We start from the raw sequence: 13,843 nt of genomic DNA on the forward strand, positions 1-13,843 counted from the left end.
CCATATGGTACAGTACAGGGAAAGTAAAAAAGTTTATTTAACTCAAAAATATTTGCAAACATTTTTATGTTAAATATTAATGTAAATCAATTGCACATTCTTATTTAGAATACAGAACGAATGGGCATATATTGTACAGCACTAGTAACAATTTCAAATTGAATCTTTAAATAATTAAAGTATATTAAATTAAAATTATTTTTATGAAGTTTATATTGAAAAAAATTCCCAACTAGACTAAAAAAGTATTTTTAATATGCATTAATTATTAATAAATCGGATATATACATTTAATTAAAAAAAATGTAATTATGTTTATATAAATCAATCTTACATTAAATATTAGACAGATCTGATAATTTTTTACTCATATAAATCTAAACAATAAATTATATTTATTTATATATATTCAATATTTTCAATAATATAATTAAATTTTACGATATTTCCAAAGGAGTCTTGTTTTAATTTCCCAATTCCATATATTTCTACGGGAAGGTGTTGCAGTATCAGTGGCAGGTCATGTGTGGTGCCTTTACTACTGTTTGGGTTTCCTTTTTGGCTGAAGTAACTTTAGAAGTGCAGTCTATGAATAGCAATGGGCTAACTCTTTTGTCATTGGTTGCACATCCCTTCCTAAACCCCTACTTACTACTCACTAATCCTCACCCTCTAGTCATAAGTATTCCCAATTTACAAGCCACTCCCCTCTGTCCCTCCAAAATTTACTTCTAAAATATAACCATATGTATGCAGGGAGTCCACAGTCAGAAAATATGTCTCCACAAAGAAAAGACAGGAAATCGGAGGCGGAATTTCTGCATTTAAGTTTGTGAATACCATTTTGTAGTACAGTAGAAGCACTAATGCAGTGATAGTAACCGACTAAAAGATGACGTTTTTGGAAAGGCCCAATACATTCCTTATTTGTCCCGGAGCCCAATGAAGTAAAAAAATACACTTGGCTTTCCTCAACAATTTAAGCAAATGTTCACATTTCCAAAACACAAGCTTCTCTACATCGTCAAATGTGGGGTTTTGACTTATTCAGCCCACTCTGTTCAAAAGGACAATTGCCTTCATGTCAAGGGTGAACGGAATCTTGAGAATAAATTAAGACAACAATAGTACATATATATTGGAATGTTGAGGGATCATTTGGAGAAAATGGAGTGGCTCAGGACCAATAATGGCTTGCACAGGCCTCTGCTGCAACATTCCATTGTTTCTGTCGCAAAGGGAATGTCCCCTGCATGGTATTCCAGGCTTGCAGTCATGCCCAAGGTGATCTCAGCTGCAGGTTATCTGGTATCCTGATATTTCTTGACCCAGCACATGCTTTAATCATTCAGGTACACTAAGGTCTAGATTTTTCATCATGGTTCCGAGACCCAGAGCCTATCTCTGATGTCTAGAGGAGTGTGCTATGCATGTTTACTAGTCGACATAGGAATACTGTCCATGGGCTGGGTCTTACACATTAAATAGTGGTGGCAGCAGAGTACCTTTTTCTGACTGCATGTGCTGTAGGACTGGTGACTGGTAGCAGGTGTCCTTATTGTTTGTGAGTGTGTGTGGCCGCAGTTATAAACAGGATCCTTTTTGGGTAACCCAGTTAAAACACAGCAGGCGATGTAGACTGACATACCGCCTCCCCAGGCAGTGTACGTGTACTGCTTGTGCTGCTGAGCTAAGGGGTGCAATTAGATATTGAAGTGTCGGAGGATGGAGACAGGGCAGGTCATAATTATGAAACAGTGACCTATTTGCAAGGGTCTGATAATTATTTCTTCCTGGGCCCTGTTATTTGGCTTGATAGTGGGGAATGAGAGGTGAGTCAGTATATTCTGTTTGGAAACATTGGGATAAACATCTGCTGTTTAGAAAATGTGTCTAATAGTGGGCCCCAAACTATCCTATTTGATTCCAGTTCCAAGTTCTTCACTGACTAAGGAAAAGAGTGCTCCACAGAGTACTTCAATGACTACTGAAATCCATGGCTGGTACCTTTGATAGACAGCTTCCCACAGGTGATGGGACACACCTGAAATCTGTACATCTTGCTTGAAAGATGTGAATCCAGTGGGCTGGCCTGCTAGGAGACTGCAGGAAGAAAATGCCCGAGAACGAGAAGCCCAGCCGCTAAGCCAGAAGTGTGGGGAGGCCCGGACAGAATTGCGAACCAGCTGTAATCTGAGTCTGCAGAGGGTCTCCCAGCTTACCTATGAGCTTCTACTACAAGATTCTACTACACGCCAAGCTGTGATGTCACTAGAGAGGGCCAGATGGGGCCGGTGCCATAGCTCTATCTGTCCTAGTCCCCACCACCATTCCACAAACAGAAAAAACAGACACTTTACTTTGCCATGCACATCTATTTATAAACCTTTCACTTCAAAGCAGCATTTGTTTGAGGCAATGCATGAGCCTACGTGCTTGCTTAAAATGTTTAAATCTGACAATACACAGATTTATATGTATTAAAAATTACAAAAGGATATGTATAGAATTAATTATTATTTTTTATTTAGCTATGATTTTTAAGATGAAATTATATTTAGATATATTTTTAAAAAGGAAAAATAAATTAATCAATTTTAACATTATTTCCTACCGGCTTCTATTTTAAGTCCCTACCACCATTATTTTCCATGGGAAGGTGTTGCAGTACTAGTGCTGGGCCATGTGTGGTGCTGGAATCACTCTAGATCTGAGCTGGATTACTCTTACTACTGGTTTGGGTCCTTCTTGGCAGTAGTAACTTCTGAGATGCAGGTTGTATATATCAATGGGATTGCCTTTTTGTGGGTGTGTGTCTGTCCCTTTCTAAAACCTTCAATAGCCCTTCTAAACTACTCCTTACTCCTCTATGAAGCCCACACATTTAGTAGTATTCCGATTGTGTGAGGATCTCCTCATAGAAAATATGGAAGCAGTGGAGACTTCCACCTGTAGAGTTATGAATTGCACTTTGTTTCAGTAAGTAAGTGTTACTCCTGATGTACTACTTTGTGTACTACAAAGTGCAGTTTGTGGATCAGGTCCTAACTGTCTCCATTTGCTAAAATGTCAAGAGTTATTTAACCCAGTAGGACAGAATCACCAGCAAGACACAAACAGACTGACCTGCACATCACAGAACAACGGAAGCTGCTTGCACAACATTACAGTAAGCTTGCACCTGTGCCAGATTTATGCCTGGATATTTCTGTCTCTTTAGAATCCTGTAGCACCTTTCTTAGAAACATGTAACTGTTTAACATTTCCTAAGTGTAGTATTACGCTGTGGTGTTTGATTAAAATAGTTTTCTTTTTACATTGAAAAGGACAGACAGCACAGTACCTAATGAGTATATTTGTTTAACTATTTTTGCTCTAAACCCACACCACCTGCTAATGAAGCCTTTGAGGGCTCATTCTCACAACCCTGACAGCCAAGTGTGAAAGCTGGGGAGGAAAGCTACTTATGATAGCCTTTAGACTCCTCAGCCATATCTTGTATGCGTAAAAGCAGTCGGGTGGTCTGGTGCTAACTGCTGCTGAGAGATTCATTGACACTTGAAACACCAGACCCCAATCATCTAAGATGTCAAGTATGGAAGATTACATACCTAATAACGTACATTCCATGCTGCCGTTCGCTGATTGACAGCCAACAAATATACAGATTCAAGAAAGGCGTGCAATTTAGCAGTTAATATTTTCTCCAGAGTTTTCAAAAGCAGTATTGTATTTGAAATAGGTGAGTGGTTATCATCTTTTCACCCTGGAAATGATGCTACTAATGCCAGCGTAGTTATAGATGTGATCATGTTAATGGTCTCTTTTAACCATCACTTTTAACCACCACACCCCGACCAGCAATAATGACCCAAATGCTCAGTGATCTTTTTTATTATTATATCTAAATTAATATTGTTTGCTTCAGATATAGATTTAAAAATATAAATACCTAGATCTTTTATAAAACCACCCTCTACTCTACATCCCAAATCAGGAATACTACTACTGCAGTACCCTTGTGCTAATGGTATTTTTTCAAGTTTGTCTGTATATAGTTCATATCCAGATACGTTTGAATATATATTATTAGTCACCAATACAGTGTTCAGTAACTGTGAGGCATTACATAAAAATAGTCAAATTAAATCTGTATAAGAAGCGATCTTGAAAACAGAATCCTTTTCCAGGGTGTCACATAGATGTAGAACATTCCTAGTTTTGGTCAGCCAAGGGTTCTTATTCTAAAATAACATGTGTAACACGTGGCATGCCTGCTGAGACCCTATTCATTAGTGAAAACTAGAAGGCATTTGACTCTTCACATATAGGTAAACAACATGATAACACTATAACATTTTAACTGGCAATACTTTAAGACATCTATGAGAGTCCACCTATGGGACTTGTAAACCCCACTACCTATCCCTTTACTGATCTCCCAACTTTATGGCCACTCTCTTCTATATCAGAAGGTCCAGAACATAAACACCAGTAATTCTGATCCATCATATGAACCTCAAATGAACTCAGTGACAGATCGACACTTCCACCAACATCTGATTCTCAGAATTCTTTTGATTCTGCTTCCTTTCCAAAGAAATGCTTTTCTCCTCATGGCTCAAATAATATCATTGACAAAACACTGGGTATCTAATTTCACCTCCCTATCAAGGTGTGCTTGAAAACTCAAAGAAGTATTAGAATTATTCAGCACACATACAGAATGCAATGCATACAGAACGCCTCCGCACGCCTCATCCTGGACATCCCCCGCCACTGCCACATCACAGCCCACCTGAGAGACCTGCACTGGCTCCCCGTCAACAAGAGAATCACGTTCAAACTCCTCACCCATGCTCACAAGGCACTACACAACACCGGACCAGAATCCTTCTATACTCCCACCTGACAGCTTCGCTGACCTTGCCCTCTCCACCATCCCACACATCCAAAGAATGACCGCCGGCAGCAGATCGTTCTCCCACCTCACTGACAAGACATGGAACACTCTTCCCACCCACCTACGACAGACACAGGACCTACTTACCTTCAGGAGACCTCTCAAGACCTGGCTGTTCGATCAGTAGCAGTACACCCCCCATCAGCGCCTTGAGACCCTCACAGGTGAGAAGTACACTTTACAAATGCATTGATTGACCTCACACCTGGCTTGAAGCTAAAAGCACTACAGCTCTGGTATATGTGTAATGTTCTCCATTAAACAGCCTCTCAAAGCGAAAATCCTCTACTGTGTCCAATAGGCAGCAAGCCAGACAAACTCTGTATAATGCATCTTGTCAATTCCATCCTTGCCCATCGTCCTATAAAAACCGAACAGAATCTTGGAAGTATAAACTCATTGACAGAAGGTACCTCCATGCACAAGAAAACCAATTTATAGAAGTCTCTCCATCGAACCCTCTTGTCTCATATCAGACATTTTGGATAAACTTGTTTATTTTCGGTAGACAGTAACATTAGCACCAGTTTTAATACTCAACTCTGACACCTGAATATTACTTTTATACCACTTTTGGTTTGAAATTGCTGTTAACTTGCTTTTCACAGAAGCAATTGGTAATGGCCCAAAGTAGCATAATGCAATGTATGGCTACAACAACAAATTTAATAATACAGGTTTAACTGGGACTTGGATGGGAGGGAAGCCATTAGAAGCAAGTAGTGATGGAGTAATGGTGGCGATATTAAAAATGATTGACAGATCTGCAACTGTCTGTCACGCGTGCTAGATAAGTCCAGTGTTTCATCGATAACAGGAGGCAGTAACAGATATTGGGTTATAGGATTTTTGTTTTATGATGTTAAGATGGATAGAAAAGTGAAAACAACCCTAATCGATAATCAGTCGAAGTGCCTCTTGTCTTACTGGTGCAGATCATATACCCAATCACAATGTAGAGGTGTGGATGTCATACAGGCTTCACTGGCTGTCTGCCTGCCCAACGGGTTTAAGGTGCCTTGAACAAACGCATCAAAGGCTGGGACACAAGCTAATAGGAACCTAATATGAATGAAACAGTTTTTGAGCTGCTATCGAAAATGTACTCACTGATATAGTACTCCTGCACGCTGCTGATGTAGCCATACACCGAGGAGTAGCCAAAGATGACCACCATTGTCACCTCCTTGTTCTCCAGCTCCACTATGTGGGCTGTGTGCCCCTCCACTGCATACCGTTGTCCATGCATTATGACAGTCGGCGTCCGAGTGCTCCACGACTGGCTGTGGATATCAAAAACCCAGAGCTCGTCCGTCACATTACCACCACTGGCTTCGATTTTGCCTCCATACATGTAGATGTCATCCTGTTAGAAATGGAATAGAGCGACAGTGGGTGTTATTATTGTAATATATACTACACTGACAGTGAGCACGTACAAAACATTCAGTTTAATGTCAACTTATAGGGTTCAGTTTGTAACCCCAGTAAATATGGACGAATAACTCTGAAAATCACAATTGTATTGGCTTAGCATTGAGGAACCGTATGTACTTGGAACCTGACTTGAATTTTCCCTTGGAGAATCTACATATAAATGCCAAATAATTGCTTACTTCTCTCGACTTTTCCGAAACTCCTTATAGTGTGCTCGTTGCCAACATGTTGTGGGATCATTTTATTGGTCCAGAAATACAATTTTACATACTCCCTTCACTAAAAGGTTTCCTGTTCCCAATTATGTAAGTAGGTATTTCTCCTTGAGATAATTTGTCACAGTGGATTTTCACAATCAAGATACTTTCAAGTAGATTGTCAGGCACATTATCTCCAGTTAATTAAGGCAATCAAGTTATCTTTTCCTGGGTGGAAACATTTGTTGGAAGGCACAGAACAAGTCATCTAAGACAAGAACTTACTGACCAAAATAATTTACAGTAGCTTATAACTCTTCATTGTGTAAAACAACTTTTTGACCATGGGTTACTGCTTCTCTATCACTTTGTTTTTTAGACCAAGGCAGAACTCAAGCTAATACTTGTTTGTTCCTACACTATACACAGAATTACTTACACTATAAAGGTAGAACGGATTACGACCATCAACCACATTGTTACTCTACAAACTTTAAAACAATCGTCAACAAGATTCCAAAACTCTCTATGATTAAAAGATTACCAACATGTTTCTAAGAAAAACAAGATATATTTTGCATCAAACTCGAGTTGCGAGTCCACAAGGTTTAAAGGAGATGGAATTTCCAAGCGGGGCCTCAACATGTCTGGACAATTCAGAGGTATTAAAACTCAATAACTGATTTTAATTATGGGGCCATGGCTTCCACAATACATATGTCACAAATGTGTATACAAGCAACAAATTGTACCACTTGTTCAAAAATGAGTACAAGTCCTCTAAATCCTACCGATTTTATATCAGTTCCAGCCTCCTCAGTTTTGTAGAGTAGCGTATCTCTGGACTGCGTTAAATATTGGTCCCTTATCAATGGCACACTGTCACGCATTCATATTACACCAAACAATTGGATGGCTCATTTTCTATCCTCAATCAATATATCTACAGCCAAGTAGAATGGCACACAATAATTTCATCACCTTTTCCATTATCATTGATTAACTGATAAGAAAATAATAAATCGGAGAGACAGCACTAATCTGTGTTTTGATAACTGCCATAAGCAATATTTCTGTCTGTGTCCTATTATGCGCACAAAGATGGTCAAATCAAAAAGGTTAAGTACAAGGACCTGAAGTTTGTTTTTAAAAGCCCGCCATCAGCGCTGCTGGATGCCCGTGTTGCTCATACCGGGCTACCTTGCCTTGATCCCACGCCATGCATTTTTCTCTTGCCATCATACACTTCACAATTCTATCTCTCTTTAGTAGCACTTTTTCACCCATGCTTTTCCCCAGTCACTATTATACTCTTTCTTTTCCTCCTCATTAATCCGAGATGTGCCTTTGGGTCAAAGTCTAAATACGAAAAATATGTGTTGGTCCACCCAATCTACGTCCCATTGCTCACCACCTGCTACCACTGGCACAAAATTAGCACTGTTAAAGTATCTTTGCAGTTACACTAGCAACTATTGAGGATATTATTACTCCTACATACTGCAACATGGTGTGCATGCAGCAATGCATACATCCGTGCACGCCTGGGAATCAGCCGGATTTGATTTAGTTATGCTTAACAGCCTCATCTTCTATTAATAGAGCCAATATAGAGAGCAAGACAAAGCATCCCCAACCTTCAAAGTACAAAGTGGTCCATTAAGATACATGGTGGCACCAGAGCCTCCAACAACTAAGAAAGGGATTGGCTATCTACAAAATAAATGCACGGAGGATACCACCCTACAAAGTAAAATCTAGGGCATTACTGAGGTTTTTCATGCGTTAGGTTCCATTATGCTATTGGACTCTTGATTGAAGGGAGAAAGTTGGTTATTGCTACAGAGGGAGGCACACTCCCAAAACTGAATATATTGACATTGCTCGCCAACCTCCGTCCGATGAACGCATCACGTCTCACATTCTGTCAGCCTGCCATAGCCTTCAAAAGTACTGCAGTGATCTAAACTACAACGTACGCAAAGCATCAAAGGATAATGAGATGGTTGGCTCTTTGTTCACAATTTGAGAACTGGCACACTGTGCAAAATCTGGCTTGATCAAGGCCTCTCAGCCTATGTAGTTTGTGGACTGCTATCCATTAAATTTCTGCTCACTAGATAAAATTGGCACTTGAACTAAAAGTGCGTATCAAGAGAGGTCAGCTCCTTAAGAGAAGCAAGTTCCAATAAAGACTGAAAATCAATTGTGTCAGCAGCCAAATGGGTAGAATTCAAACCCTTCAACGGTGCTGCTCATTTGACAGCCCTCACAGCAGAAAAACAAGCTCTTCCATGCTAAATCCATACTAGGAGCAGATTACAAGCTACCTGGAAGCGTTTCAGAACAGCAGTGTGGTTAATTGACGATAAAGAGACCTCTCCTGCTCCGAGGGGTAAGGGAGAACACATAAAGGTACTGCATGCTGCGACTGGAAGGTGCAATAGCAGGTGGAAAATGGCTAGGCTCATGACGCAGTATGCCAGACGCCTACATTTCTAAAACAGAACAGACTGCCTAACTAAAGCAGCGGGAAAACTGTAACCCACAGCTAGCCGGGCTCCTAATCAGTGTTGGATTCCATTACATGGTACATAGAAAAGCTTTAAAAGGTTTACAACGTCACTACTTCAATGGGGACGGGGAGGGGAAACACCTCTGTATCTATATAAGCAGGCCACTCCCAAACACGGCACATGGCCTGGTTACATATATGGTGGTGGCTTAACACGTTCAGTATTAGATTAGATTAGATAAAGATGATACGCAGACTGGCAGCCTTATCAAACATCTGGCAAGCACTATTTTCTCTTGGCTTTATGATGTGCAGGACACCTTTTACCTGGATCAAAAGCCCTTGACACCGTTTTGAATACGTCAGCTCCCATAATAGTCGGTCGTGACTTGAAATGAGATGCAACTGGACATTGTCTGATTCAATGACAGCACAATAAAGTAATCTAGACCACCTTTTGATTGAGCTTTTCAGAACCAGATGCAAGACATGGCAGCAGCTGATAATCAATGTCAAACAGGTGTCTCCAAGACATGGGATAATGAAAATCCTCTTGGGTGGCTAGTCTTTTGACATGTTATGTTAAAGGAATTACTGAGTCTCAGGATCCCCCTGAATGTTTAAATTGGGAAGAAGAAAACCTGTACTGGAAGAAATGAAAACAGAACCCACAAGCCCAAGTTCTACAGTGCCTGCTTGATAACAATTAGAACACAAGCAGGAAAATACCATTATTGACTAACCAAGAAGATAACTTTTCTGATTCAAAATACAACTCTCTGGAAATGACTAAGAACCTTTTTGCCTTCCATGCACTCACCATGGAAACTAGTCTTTAACTAAGGTACAAAGGTGCCTCCAACCTTCACGAAAATTAGTGTGTTGCCTATGATTAGAAAATGCCATCCTTATGTATGTCACTCTTACCTGAAACATTTTTTTGCATAATGAGATAAGCTACAAGTTAAATAATTCACAGATTTAAACAGTATCAAAGATTTTCCAACATTTAGCCTTATTGGATGAAATGATGAATGGCTCCAGTAATTGATATGTTAGCATGACTGATTTTCATGGGTGACCGGCATGGGGTTTTCCAATTCCTATATAATGCAAAGAGTTCTCTATTTTTTGTCTGCTAATACCCATTTTAATGAGTCCATATATCTTTCCTGATCTTACAGAAGTCGGGTTGCCCCACCCTTAGCACTGAGCAGGTCCTTATTTGCTGCTATGGGGCTCAAATAAGGGCAAGCAGTGGATACTCCGACAGCAAAGCGGTCTTGTTGAGCACTGCTTACAATATGATTCTGCCATTGTTCATGAGGTGATTTGGGAGATTTTGGACATACTAAAACACTATGAGAGTAGTAGTAACCTGTAGTATAGGTGTGACTCAGGATAATAGCAGTTATAAGGTTCACGTACACTGGGTGACCACTGGTTCCTGGCGCATCTTCAAGAATACATTCTAAATGTGCCTACCTGCATGGAGTTTCTATAGGTGAGGTAATATTAAAGACAGCTACATCTGAGGGTATACTCTTGGTCCATCTGAATACAGTGCAACATTATGTAAAGGTTCAAATTTAAAATGAGAGCTCATTTGGTGTAGATGCTTTAAGTCCAGTGTCCATGTAGGGTGTCAGGGGTAGGTCAAAGTGCCCAAGTGCAGAGCACGATTAGGTAACACTCGGCCTTTAAATAATTAATGATGACTCAGGGGACTAGGTTATCAGGCATAGTGTTGTCTAGTGCTTACAAGACACTTTATAGTGAAACTACGGAACAGTCACTCTTTCTCCCCTCTCATTCTATCATCTCAAGTTCTTAAGTCTGTAGCACTGGGTCCTATGCAGGCAATGTTCCCATTAATCACTGTTGATCGTCTCCGGCCACACCATCTAAACATCTAGATACAGTCTTGCACACAATGTTCTCAGAGAGTAGTGCATGTAGAGTCAAACAATTAACTTGTAATTATAACGAAGCTTTTTTTTAAACAAGCAATTACCAATAAGTTGTGTATGCATGAATCTGCCTTAAAACCATTTACCATGACCAAACCATTTATTTGCACAGATCAGTTTTAAGTAATGTCTTAAAAACTCGGAGATCACTCATAGTGCATAACTGTATAGGAACTGGTTTCCAGAACGTTGCTGCATAAGAAAAAGAGGAACGTCCTTGCATGACTTTCCGTACTCTGGGAAGCTTCAGGAGGCAAGCATACAGGGATCGCAAAATCTGAACTGGAGTGTGGATCTCAATCAGGTCCTTCATGTACTTAGCCCATGGTGTGTGCATATCTCTGTGATATATAGTGAGTACTGTAAACTCGGTCCTCTTATTGATTGGCAGCCAGATTATTTGAACCATACAATGAGCACAGATGTCTTTCATTGGAAGTTCGGCATAGAACTCTCTGCTCTATTTTTAACAGTCTGGAGTTTGTGCAAAGCATATTTGTGGTGGGCTAAATATGGAAAACGGCAGTTTTTTTATATTTATATAGAGGAAACTCGACCCAAAGTTATTGGAGGACTCTCCATAGGGATCGGTTATATCACACAAGGACACATTAATTTTTTATCTATTTTATGGAACAGGGAGATTAAGTGATTTGCCCAGAGTCACATGATGGTGAGCCACCCCCGAGACTGGAAGCTGTCAGTCGGCAGTTCTGGCCGTTAGGTCACATCCCTGCAGTAATCGAGTAAGGTCCCTATCACTGCTCAGATCATCGTGAATTTAAGTACAGGAGGCAAATTACAATTATCTTACTCAGTTCTCTCAAGTGAAAAAACAAGAACTTACTTTCCTAATTTGTTCTGAACAGACCAGATCTCTGTCAGATGTGAATCCCAAATAAAAGTAGTTCAACGGCACTGGACATTTTCCCAAGGAGGGCAGCAGTCACAAGTTGATCCATAAAACTTTTGTTTTATCATAATTTACTTTAAGACTGTTGTCACTCATCCATCCTGTCACTGAAGTCATACATTTATTAAAGATGCTTTTTAACAACGATGTACTTCTATCTAATCTAACAATGCTTTGCGTATTAGCATGTCATCACATTAACTTAAATGATCTAACAAACTGTATCAATGGAGCTACAGACACATTACATAACATGTGAATTAGTGAGGACCCTTGTGGGACTCCACACACCAACCTAAAATCAGCAGACATAAAAGGAGCCATTGCTATTGATTGCGTATGGTTCTGGAGAAAGAGCTTCAGCCATCACTTGAGAAGGCAAGGAGATGAAACAAAAGAAATAAGTCTAAACATCCAGGTAAATTATCATTTTAAACTACAGGGAGTGCAGAATTATTAGGCAAGTTGTATTTTTGAGGATTAATTTTATTATTGAACAACAACCATGTTCTCAATGAACCCAAAAAACTCATTAATATCAAAGCTGAATATTTTTGGAAGTAGTTTTTAGTTTGATTTTAGTTTTAGCTATGTTAGGGGGATATCTGTGTGTGCAGGTGACTATTACTGTGCATAATTATTAGGCAACTTAACAAAAAAATATATATACCCATTTCAATTATTTATTATTACCAGTGAAACCAATATAACATCTCAACATTCACAAATATACATTTCTGACATTCAAAAACAAAACAAAAACAAATCAGTGACCAATATAGCCACCTTTCTTTGCAAGGACACTCAAAAGCCTGCCATCCATGGATTCTGTCAGTGTTTTGATCTGTTCACCATCAACATTGCGTGCAGCAGCAACCACAGCCTCCCAGACACTGTTCAGAGAGGTGTACTGTTTTCCCTCCTTGTAAATCTCACATTTGATGATGGACCACAGGTTCTCAATGGGGTTCAGATCAGGTGAACAAGGAGGCCATGTCATTAGATTTCCTTCTTTTATACCCTTTCTTGCCAGCCACGCTGTGGAGTACTTGGACGCGTGTGATGGAGCATTGTCCTGCATGAAAATCATGTTTTTCTTGAAGGATGCAGACTTCTTCCTGTACCACTGCTTGAAGAAGGTGTCTTCCAGGAACTGGCAGTAGGACTGGGAGTTGAGCTTGACTCCATCCTCAACCCGAAAAGGCCCCACAAGCTCATCTTTGATGATACCAGCCCAAACCAGTACTCCACCTCCACCTTGCTGGCGTCTGAGTCGGACTGGAGCTCTCTGCCCTTTACCAATCCAGCCACGGGCCCATCCATCTGGCCCATCAAGACTCACTCTCATTTCATCAGTCCATAAAACCTTAGAAAAATCAGTCTTGAGATATTTCTTGGCCCAGTCTTGACGTTTCAGCTTGTGTGTCTTGTTCAGTGGTGGTCGTCTTTCAGCCTTTCTTACCTTGGCCATGTCTCTGAGTATTGCACACCTTGTGCTTTTGGGCACTCCAGTGATGTTGCAGCTCTGAAATATGGCCAAACTGGTGGCAAGTGGCATTGTGGCAGCTGCACGCTTGACTTTTCTCAGTTCATGGGCAGTTATTTTGCGCCTTGGTTTTTCCACACGCTTCTTGCGACCCTGTTGACTATTTTGAATGAAACGCTTGATTGTTCGATGATCACGCTTCAGAAGCTTTGCAATTTTAAGAGTGCTGCATCCCTCTGCAAGATATCTCACTATTTTTGACTTTTCTGAGCCTGTCAAGTCCTTCTTTTGACCCATTTTGCCAAAGGAAAGGAAGTTGCCTAATAATTATGCACACCTGATATAGGGTGTTGATGTCATTA

The 13,843-nt window shown here is 40.2% G+C and overlaps 1 protein-coding gene across 2 annotated transcripts in view; it reads right to left on the minus strand.

Annotated features, from left to right (window-relative positions):
- The window catches only part of ATRNL1 (attractin like 1), a 2,088,076-nt gene that overhangs the window by 1,646,004 nt on the left and 428,229 nt on the right, over nt 1–13,843 (minus strand). For both annotated transcript variants that reach the window (XM_069239275.1, XM_069239274.1), the window contains exon 8: nt 6,074–6,329. In XM_069239275.1, coding sequence (XP_069095376.1) covers nt 6,074–6,329 — 256 coding nt within the window. The remainder of the gene's footprint in view (nt 1–6,073; nt 6,330–13,843) is intronic.

The sequence above is a fragment of the Pleurodeles waltl genome, chromosome 6 (assembly GCF_031143425.1).
Source record: "Pleurodeles waltl isolate 20211129_DDA chromosome 6, aPleWal1.hap1.20221129, whole genome shotgun sequence".
NCBI lineage: Eukaryota > Metazoa > Chordata > Amphibia > Caudata > Salamandridae > Pleurodeles > Pleurodeles waltl.